The sequence below is a fragment of the Neolamprologus multifasciatus genome, chromosome 18 (assembly GCF_963576455.1).
Source record: "Neolamprologus multifasciatus chromosome 18, fNeoMul1.2, whole genome shotgun sequence".
Lineage (NCBI taxonomy): Eukaryota > Metazoa > Chordata > Actinopteri > Cichliformes > Cichlidae > Neolamprologus > Neolamprologus multifasciatus.
This window is the reverse complement of record NC_140456.1, coordinates 30,362,829-30,373,649: the sequence shown is the minus strand read 5'-3', so window position 1 is coordinate 30,373,649 and position 10,821 is coordinate 30,362,829. Positions and strand designations below refer to the sequence as shown.

At 39.0% G+C, this 10,821-nt stretch overlaps 1 protein-coding gene across 2 annotated transcripts; it reads left to right on the top strand.

Moving 5' to 3' along the window:
* The first annotated feature begins 6,084 nt into the window (after positions 1 to 6,084).
* LOC146498351 (cAMP-dependent protein kinase inhibitor alpha-like) lies at positions 6,085 to 10,630 on the top strand. Of its 2 annotated transcripts, none has more exons than XM_085142188.1 (3): positions 6,085 to 6,431; positions 6,854 to 7,044; positions 7,835 to 10,630. In XM_085142188.1, exons 2-3 carry the CDS (start codon positions 6,882 to 6,884, stop codon positions 7,906 to 7,908), a joined length of 237 nt encoding a protein of 78 aa, XP_084998314.1. In that variant the 5' UTR covers positions 6,085 to 6,431; positions 6,854 to 6,881; the 3' UTR covers positions 7,909 to 10,630. The 2 variants fall into 2 exon arrangements, with proteins under 2 accessions (XP_084998314.1, XP_084998315.1); XM_085142189.1 differs by lacking the exon at positions 6,085 to 6,431 and adding an exon at positions 6,444 to 6,643.
* Positions 10,631 to 10,821: the final 191 nt, after the last annotated feature.

Sequence of the window (10,821 nt, the reverse complement as noted above, 5' to 3'; positions counted from 1 at the left end):
TAATCTAGTCAAACATACAATACAGTTGCTTAGTTCAGATGAGGGATTGTTAAAGGTGCTAGACCAGAGAAGAGAGCCCTACATTCTTACATGGTGCTTATGTTCTCACCCTTCAGTAAAACCTTTACTAGGCAAACAGCTGTACCATTCTTTCAAATAAAGTCACATAATGCTTGGGATTTTTAAACCTCCCCTTTCTTTTGAGAATTTGTAAACATACTCAGGAATGTCACTTGTAATTGTTTTTTATTATGTGCAGTCACTTTTCACTGTATATACAAAATGTGCATTTGCCGTGTCTATTTGTGAAATTCCCTGTAGGTCCAACATTAAGAGTCCACATGAAAACCCTTGTAGTTGATGTGGTATGAGTTCAGCTTGGCATTACACATTAACAGAGAGAATTTTTAACATGCTCCTCTGAGAATTGTTCTTTGAGCTGGAAGCCCCTGAAGAAAGGTAAAGCGCAGCAGTGCAGACTGTCAGTGAATAAGTGAGCTGAGCCTCTCTTTGCCATCACACAGAAGAAAAAGAGGACCCGCACAGCCTGTGAAACTGGTGGGAGTGATTTGATGTCATCTCTTTGCCAGTAATCAGATTCCTTTTCAAAACTTTCCAAATGCGCCCCGCTGAAACCCTCAGCCACATATTCAAAGAGCAGAGGGCGTTTCTACGGCAACAAAGTCTAAGCTACTGACATTGGTGTCTGAGTGCCAGAACAAACATCGCACCTGATGCATTTGTATGATTTTTAATTTGTATTTATTTATTGCCAAATTATAGATAAAAGCTGATGTGGCATTAAATGTATTTGCTCCCCCAAAGGCAATGAATGCTCCACGTCACTGGTTACATGTTGTATGCTATATGGTCTGTATTTCCACACAGCCTGTTACTCACTGCTGAAATACTATAGAATTTTAGGAATTCTTTATCTGTTTCATAATGAAGGACTCTTTACTCCCCACTGACACAGTATCAAAGGAATACCTGATGCACATTTGGCTGATTGTAAGGCATCAGTTCTTATTCTCTCTGACAACAGCGCCATCCTGTGGTTTGAACCAAGCATTTCCAACGATTATCTCCTGGCCTTGTCATGTTTAAAGAGCACCTTTCAACAGGAATTAGAAAAGTAAAGTTACATCTAATGACATTAAGCTTACTTCCCATCATGTTCTCTGCACTGAGATCTACTGAATCCAAACTCTATTGTTTGGATTTCATATGGATTTGTTTTTCATCTTAGTGTGGCAGCACCTGCCCAGTGCACATGCATCAGTAGTCGCACACTAGCAAACCTCCTTTTGAAATGATTCATTTAAAAATGGAGAAATATAGCCTGCACTGAAGCATCTTATTTCTCTAAATGTGTTTTCCTAAAGTTCTATGACTCACACGGCATTAAGACTGACTAATGAGTCGGTGACAAGAAATCCAATGAACATGTTTCACAGGTAAAATATGTATCTATCATTTTAAAAAATGGGTTTTTTTTGTTTGTTTTTTCAAAAACATCAGTTTTGATCATTTTATTACACTACACGATCCTAAAATCTTAAACTAATTTCTAAAGTCTTACATAATCTGGCCTCTAAGGTGCTCAGTGATCTTGTGGTTCCCCTTAAAAGCTTTGGATTCAGTAACAAATGGAGCACCTAATGGAAACTGCAAGATTGCATTACACAAATCCTCATTTGGACAGATAGCATTTTCTATTTAGGGAATTGGCCTGATACAGGACCCTGACTGGGATCCTTTTTTTAAAATTAAACTTAACTTCTTGAAAGAGGAATCTGTCATGCAGTCATGAATAATCTCCTGTATCTTGTTTTATGCTACTTCACTATACTGTTTGTCCTCTGTGCTGCCCTATGCAGTATTTATTTTGCAGATTGTAGATCTTATTTAGTTTTGTCTGTATGTGTTTTGAGGACAGGGATTGCAAACTAGATGAAACCCACAACACGTGTCATTTAAATCAGCTTTCTTCCCCATTTTGATGCTCAGATTGAAATTCAGCAGGTTTTCTTGTCCACGTTCACATGTCTACATGCGATAGATATTTACATTAACAAGAAGTTGGATAGGTGTAGCTAATAAAGTGGCAAGTGAGTGTATATTTTCAGTATATTTTCTTTCTAGTCTTCACTGTCTAAAATGAAAAAAAAAAAGAGTGCTTTATGTCTGGAAATATTTGATAAATAATATAGGCCATTTACCTTAATAAAAAACAAAAAACTGGACTGCAGCTAACTTTTTTTTTTCAATAAATAATTAATTATTTCCATGAATCAATTAATCTTTTTTTTTTTGTCCATAAAGTCTCAGAAATTTTTTTTTATTTTTTTTATCTCGGATATGTAAAAGCCTTTCACAACAAAAAGCTTGAGGCATTCAATGTTGCATGATAAACTAAAGTCATTTCATAAATGTTGTTATTCTTTTTTTTATTAAGAATAAAAAATAAAATAATTTAAATAACAATAAAAAAATATAAAAGAACTAACACTGAATAAATTTCGAATTAACCTATATTATATTATTAAACAACTTAAACGTTTACAAAGAAAGAATAATACAGTATCCACATCTGAACCAAAGAGTAAAACAGTGAAATGTGGATTATTAAATATTAGGTCTCTCTCCTCCAAGTCTCTGTTAATACATGACTTAATAATTGATCAACAAATTGATTTACTCTGCCTTACAGAAACCTGGTTGCAGCAGGATGATTATGTTAGTTTAAATGAATCAACACCCCCGAGTCATTCTAACTACCAGAAATCTCGACGCACAGGTCGAGGGGGCGGTGTGGCAGCAATTTTTCACACCAGTCTATTAATTAATGAAAGACCAAGACAGACTTTTAATTCATTTGAAAGCCTGATGCTTAGCCTCGTCCACCCCAGCTGTGAAACTCAGAAACCAGTCTTACTTGTTATCATCTATCGTCCACCTGGGCCTTACACAGAGTTTCTGTCTGATTTCTCAGACTTTATATCTAATTTAGTTCTGAGCTCAGATAAAATAATTATTGTGGGTGATTTTAACATCCATGTTGATGCTAAAAATGACAGCCTCAACATGGCATTTAATCTGTTGTTAGACTCAATTGGTTTCTCTCAAAATGTAAAAGAACCCACCCACCACTTTAATCACACTCTAGATCTTGTTTTAACATATGGCATAGAAACTGAACATTTAACAGTGTTTCCTGAAAACCCTCTCCTGTCTGATCATTTCTTGATAACATTTACATTTACAATAATTGATTACGCAGCAGTGGAGAGTGGACTTTATCAAAGTAGATGTCTTTCTGAAAGCGCTGTAACTAAGTTTAAGAATATAATCCAGCCACTGTTATCATCTTCATTGACCTGTACCAACAGAGAGCAGAGCAGCTATCTGAACGCTACCCCAACAGAGGTCGATTATCTTGTTAATAATTTCACCTCCTCACTACGTACGACTCTGGATACTGTAGCTCCAGTGAAAACTAAGGTCTCTAATCAGAAGTACCTGACCCCGTGGTATAATTCTCAAACACGTACCCTAAAGCAGATGACTCGTAATCTGGAGAGGAAATGGCGTGTCACAAATTTAGAGGATCATCATTTAGCCTGGAGAAATAGTTTGTTGCTTTATAAGAAAGCCCTCCGCAAAGCCAGAACAGCTTACTACTCATCACTGATTGAAGAAAATAAGAACAACCCCAGGTTTCTCTTCAGCACTGTAGCCAGGCTGACAAAAAGTCAGAGCTCTTTTGAGCCAACCATCCCTTTAACGTTAACTAGTGATGACTTCATGAACTTCTTCACAAATAAAATTTTTATCATTAGAGAAAATATTACCAATAATCATCCCACAGATGTAATATTATCTACAGCTACTCTTAGTACCATTGATGTTAAGTTAGACTCCTTTTCTCCAATCGATCTTTCTGAGTTAACTTCAATAATTACTTCCTCCAAACCATCAACGTGTCTTTTAGACCCCATTCCTACAAAACTGCTCAAAGAAGTCCTGCCATTGATTAATTCTTCGATCTTATATATGATCAACCTATCTCTAATAATCGGCTATGTACCACAGGCCTTCAAGGTGGCTGCAGTTAAACCTTTACTCAAAAAGCCATCTCTAGACCCAGCAGTCTTAGCTAATTATAGGCCAATCTCCAACCTTCCTTTCATATCAAAAATCCTTGAAAGAGTAGTTGTCAAACAGCTAACAGATCATCTGCAGAGGAATGGTTTATTTGAAGAGTTTCAGTCAGGTTTCAGAGCTCATCACAGCACAGAAACAGCTTTAGTGAAGGTTACAAATGATCTTCTTATGGCCTCTGACAGTGGACTCATCTCTGTGCTTGTCCTTCTTGACCTTAGTGCAGCATTTGATACTGTTGACCATAATATCCTATTAGAGCGATTAGAACATGCTGTAGGTATTACAGGTATTGCACTGCAGTGGTTTGTATCATATCTATCTAATAGACTCCAATTTGTGCATGTAAATGGAGAGTCCTCTTCACACACTGAGGTTAATTATGGAGTTCCACAGGGTTCAGTGCTAGGACCAATTCTGTTTACATTATACATGCCTCCCCTAGGCAGCATCATTAGAAGACATAGCATACATTTTCACTGCTATGCAGATGACACCCAGCTCTATCTGTCCATGAAGCCAGATAACACACACCAATTAGTTAAACTGCAGGAATGTCTTAAAGACATAAAGACTTGGATGGCCGCTAACTTTCTGCTTCTTAACTCAGATAAAACTGAGGTCATTGTACTCGGCGCTGAAAAGCTTAGAAATATGGTATCTAACCAGATTCTTACTCTGGATGGCATTACCTTGGCCTCCAGTAACACTGTGAGGAACCTTGGAGTCATTTTTGAGCAGGATATGTCCTTCAACGCACATATTAAACAAATATGTAAGACTGCGTTCTTCCATTTGCGCAACATCTCTAAAATTAGAAATATCCTGTCTCAGAGTGACGCTGAAAAACTAGTTCATGCATTTATTACTTCCAGGCTGGACTACTGCAATTCATTATTATCAGGATGTCCAAAAAAACTCACTGAAAAGCCTTCAGTTAATCCAAAATGCTGCAGCAAGAGTACTGACAGGGACTAGAAAGAGAGAGCATATTTCTCCTGTTTTGGCTTCCCTTCATTGGCTTCCTGTTAAATCCAGAATTGAATTCAAAATCCTGCTCCTCACATACAAGGTCTTAAATAATCAGGCCCCATCTTATCTTAATGACCTTGTAGTACCATATTTCCCTATTAGAGCACTTCGCTCTCGCTCTGCAGGCCTACTTGTTGTTCCTAGAGTATTTAAAAGTAGAATGGGAGGGAGAGCCTTCAGTTTTCAGGCCCCTCTTCTGTGGAACCAGCTTCCAGTTTGGATTCGGGAGACAGACACTATCTCTACTTTTAAGATTAGGCTTAAAACTTTCCTTTTTGCTAAAGCATATAGTTAGGGCTGGACCAGGTGACCCTGAATCCTCCCTTAGTTATGCTGCAATAGATGTAGGCTGCCGGGGGATTCCCATGATGCATTGAGTTTTTTCCTTTCCAGTCACCTTTCTCACTCACTATGTGTTAATAGACCTCTCTGTATTGAATCATATCTGTTATTAATCTCTGTCTCTCTTCCACAGCATGTCTTTTATCCTGTCTTCCTTCTCTCACCCCAACCGGTCGCAGCAGATGGCCGCCCCTCCCTGAGCCTGGTTCTGCCGGAGGTTTCTTCCTGTTAAAAGGGAGTTTTTCCTTCCCACTGTCGCCAAAGTGCTTGCTCATAGGGGGTCATATGATTGTTGGGCTTTTCTCTGTATCTATGAAGCGCCTTGAGGCGACATTTGTTGTGATTTGGCGCTATATAAATAAAATTGAATTGAATTGAATTATAGTGTGTTTATTTTATATGTTAAATAATGGATATATTTGAGTTTAGTGTTTTGGTTGTCATTTTTACGAGGTGACGTGAAACACATCATAAGCATCGGTGCTGCTCAGAGCTCTCGCCTCTCATCCTTTTGTGCCCGCTGTCCAATGAGCGATCAGATACGGCTTGCCGTCTGCTCATTGGTCGCGAAGGAGGAAGATGCGGCGGCCATGGAGAATAGATTAAGGACTTTTCAAACCGTCCTGCTGGTGTGATTGATATTCGGTGATTTCAAGCCCGGGCACATCGCGCTATGTAGCGTAATCTCACTGTGTTGGTACCGAAGTCTCGTTGCTTGGCTTCGGTGGTTTTTTGGCCACATATACTTGTAGTTTATTCCTTTGGTTTTGTGTTGTTTGTTCTGTTTGGTCGTTTGATATGATGTCGGGCCCGTTGTGCTGCTTTGAGTGAAGTCCCTCCCTCCCTACACAATGTAGCGCCGAGTTCTTCCAACAGATACGTCATCACTGAAGGTAAGGAAATACTGAGAACCGGACTTAAACCGAACGAAATCCTGTCACGTGTTTTTGTGGTAGACGGACTTCACCTGGTTCTTGACTTGAGGACTTGAAGGCCTGCTTTATGGCCGGGTTACCAAAAGACTGAATAGCTGTGCAAATGAATGACACGCAGGATTGTTCAGGCTTAAGACAGAGAACACTGACACACGTGCCTCCCTGCGCAGGTACAGAGATTTAATGGTTGAATTAACTTAAATACTTAAATACATATGGTATCCTTATTGCCTCTTTTCGTGTCGTTTGTAAAGTAGCACTATCATAATATCACAAGACCTTTCAAGCAACCCTGCGTTACACAACGAGTTGCAAAAGTACACACTGTGGTGTGTGTAGGTGAACCACTGAGAGTAAATGTACAGCTGCTCTTCTTGTAGGTGTTGCTGTGTGAACAATGCGTGAGCGATGTCTGATGTTGAGGCCACATACGCAGACTTCATCGCTTCTGGCAGGACGGGCCGGAGGAACGCCCTGCATGACATCCTGCAGAGTCCCACCGACCCTGAGGGCAGAGAGATGCCCCTCACCCTGTCTCTGTCCCAGCTGCACATCAACGCAGGAGGAGGAGGTAAAACGCTGCACTGTACCCCTGTCCAACATGTTGTATACACTGGTGGTCGCACAAAATCCTGTATATAAATTCCACTCAGTTTTATTTATATAGGGCCAATTTACAACAAGGTAAAGATGCTACTGTACTACTACTGTAATCAAACAATCCTCTGTGAGCAAGCACTTGGCGACAGTGGGAAGAAAGAAGTTCTTTTAAACAGGAAGAGACCTCTGGCTGAATCAGGTTCAGGGAGGAGAAGCCATCTACCATCTACGCAGGAGTTTGAGATGGTTATCAGAATAATTTTTATTTGGCCTAGTTTGTGCACATAAACAAGGAATTTGACTCTGGTTCACTTTAGTCTCTGTATACAAAAAGGTTTTTAAATAGGCAGTAGATAAATAGGCATATATCTATATATACAAGGAGAACATACATATGAGGACATGATTAAAAAAGTAAGGAAAATAGAAGTTACAGAACATCTTATGAACTTATACAAACTATAACAAATTTAACAGCTTTCAATTTCAACGGAAAGCTGAAAAGTAATGCTGCCTTAACACATCTAAAGCCATGCACCATCCGGAGGAAGTCCGGAGGATCTGAAAAGGTAATGCTTAGTCTTCACTGTGAAAATGAGAGCCAAACTGAATAACACATCTAGCAGAAGAGATATAAGTTATTGCAAACAGTGGATGTTATGGTGTATTTTACTCTTTTTTTTAAAAGCAACAATTACACAGCTGATAGCATCCAGAAAGTTTTAATGTGGTGTTCTAACCTGCTATTTTTTTTTCTGTAGATGGAGACGACACTGAGGACAGCCAGAGCTCCTCCTCTTCGGCCCATAGGGAGGCGGAGCAGAGGAACAGCTAACCTGCAGCACACTCCAGCCCGCAGACAGAGATTTGCAGGATGGAGTGAGGCTCCCACCATGATGAACCTGTTTGTCCAAAGTGGGCTGGTGGCTGGAGGGTAGTACCGTCACTGCTGATATGCCTTCAAGCAGGGCACAGTCTTCCAAATTCAACTCGAGAAGTGCTGTAATGTGAACATCCAGCGTGGCTCTGCTGTGCACTAGAATAACAGATTGATTGCAGGGTGTTTTTCAGAATCGGGGGTAAGCAGAGAGGCCAATTTGTAGCTCTTGTAAAGCTAATTTTATTTTTAGTCTTAGTTACTAAACAATATAAGTTGGGGGACTGAAATACAGGAAGAAAATAGACGAGGCTCCTTTGTGAGTTTTATAGTAGTTGAAGCAATTTGTAAGACCACTGACATGTTCTGAAGTAATGGCTCACAGTGGGAGTAGCATGTCTGTAGAAGTAGTGGTGCTGATAGATTGTACTGCCAGTTAATGGCTTTATGCTAACGCTAAGTTGATAATATTGCAGAGGAAAATGGATTGGGCTGAAGTAAACCTGAGAGGACAATGCTGCGGTTTGACTTCTTGTTTATATGCTGAAGAGTGTGTTCACTGTTCTGTACTGTAGAAAGCAGCAGGATGCAACAGAGCAGTAGCCTTGTGGTCTGTTGACACCAATATTACTTAATATTGCACTTTCACTCAGTTTAAATGTCAGTCGCTCAGTGATTAAAGATTGATGATATACATGTTTAAAAAAAATGTTTATACTTACAAAAGTTTTTTTTTTTTAACAATTTCATTATCACGACCTTTGAGGAATGGTTTGACATTTTTGTAAATGCATTTCTTCAATCTCTTGCTAATGAAATGATAAAATCTCTATGTGCTATATAATGCATGTAGCTAGAGTTTGTCTTAATAGCCACCAGGGGGCAATAGATGTGGTTGCAAGATCTCAATCTGATGTCTCTGTGCTGTGTTGTATGTACATCATAATAATATTGTTGGTCCAGGATTAACATAGCAACTGAGCATTCAGTTAGCACTAGCTAAGAAGCTAGTGAATGCTGTTAAAAACTGTCACGAGTAAACCACGAGTCATTTGGCTAACAGCAAACCTAACTTGATAATACAGTTATTATATGGTATTAAATAATAAGTAAAGCACTTGAAAATTTTACCATTTGATCCAAAAGTTGTTTTTTTCTTGACATTGTAAAGCTATGACATCACAAGAACATGACTGGTCAGTTGCAATGTTGATCCCAGATGATGCAGGAACAACACCGACACGAGGTTATGAGATACCCCTGTTCCAAGACGATTTCTAGTCCTATTAAGGTCTAAGGGAAAATGACCCCCAGACATGGCCTCTAAAAACTTTCCTGCTGTGTTTATGGGCTCAGCCCCTCATATCAGGTCATACCAGATAAAACATTGAGTCAGTTTTGTAAATTATGGTCATTTTAAGTCTCGGAAGGATTATTAGGATCTACTCATTGACTAATAACTCGTTAACCACTGAGTGTTTGCTTTCACACTGACATCCAATCCTCTCTCTTAACCTCCAGTTTCAAAAGACCAAGACAGTGATGACAGAAATGCTTAAAGTAGGAATTCAGACACATATGGGTGATGTTGTCTTGTCTACGGTTAGCGCTGAGGTGGCCTGCAGATGGACATATTGACTAATATGAAGTAAACAAATGAATTAGATAACAGAAACGTCCTTTTTACAGGTTACAATTAAAAGATTAGCATAAAAAAATTCACCCAAATCTTACATTTTGCTAACTGTTTGATATGCACGTTTACACAGGTCACTGATAAAACCTGTTGCATTTGAATCACGTTAAAATATAGTATGTAATATCATATATGGCATTGATGAGCTGTTTTGTTACATAATGTTGCTTGGATCAGAGCTGTTGGCTTCACATTATAATACACTGGCCCCACATTCCCTTCACTTTTTAGCGTGCAGGGGGATGAGAGGTGACGTGACCTCCAGGGAGTGCGTAACCAACTCTATGAGATAATTAAGGATTCTAAAAATCATAAATCTTGCAACACTACTCTAGTGTACTAGTGAGCTGCAAATTAGCATAATAAACACTCTTTATACTTGACAGCTAAGCGAATTATCTGCAGGCTCCAGCTACATTGTTAAGAGATTGATCTTGTCATCTGTCATCAGTTCACTAAGAAAGTGCATTGCCCAAAATGTCAAACTGTTCCTTAAATGTAGATATGCAATACACCGTGGAGCTTCCAGGATTTATAACATTGTTTGTTTGTTTGTTTTCTGACACTGAGCCTGAGCTATGTTCCTGCTACTGTGTGTAATAGCTAGCTGATGTTATCATCTGTACAGACCACCACGCATGCACAAAACTCTGTGTTGTCATTTTCTTCACCATTTGTGCGAACTATAACCTTCCTGTAATCCTCCAGCTTGACAGTAAGTCAATCATACTGAAGATAATCTAGCTATAACTGTTTATTTTGTAATCCTCACTCAATCAGGTGTTCAGATTGTAAACTGCCATGTAACTGTTTCGGGGCTCACTCTGGTTTCAAAGTAGACTGTGTAAATGCAGCTGTTCAGCATGTTGGATTTTGGCAGGTGCATGATTCTGTGAAATTTGTAGCTGTTTGTCTGAATGTGCATAACCGTATTTTCTACTCTCCGTGTCAAACAAAGTGAAATAAACTGGACAAGAGGGAAAATGCAAGTCTTCTGTGCTGCTGTACGCCTGCGGTTTGACCAGCAGGTGGCACTGTGGGAGAATTTATGAAACGTGCATTAGACTTCAACTGTGAACAACTAATGTGTATAGTATATATATATACTATACACATTAGTTTAGTATAGTATAGTATTTAGTATAGTATAGTATATAATGTGTATATATATATAT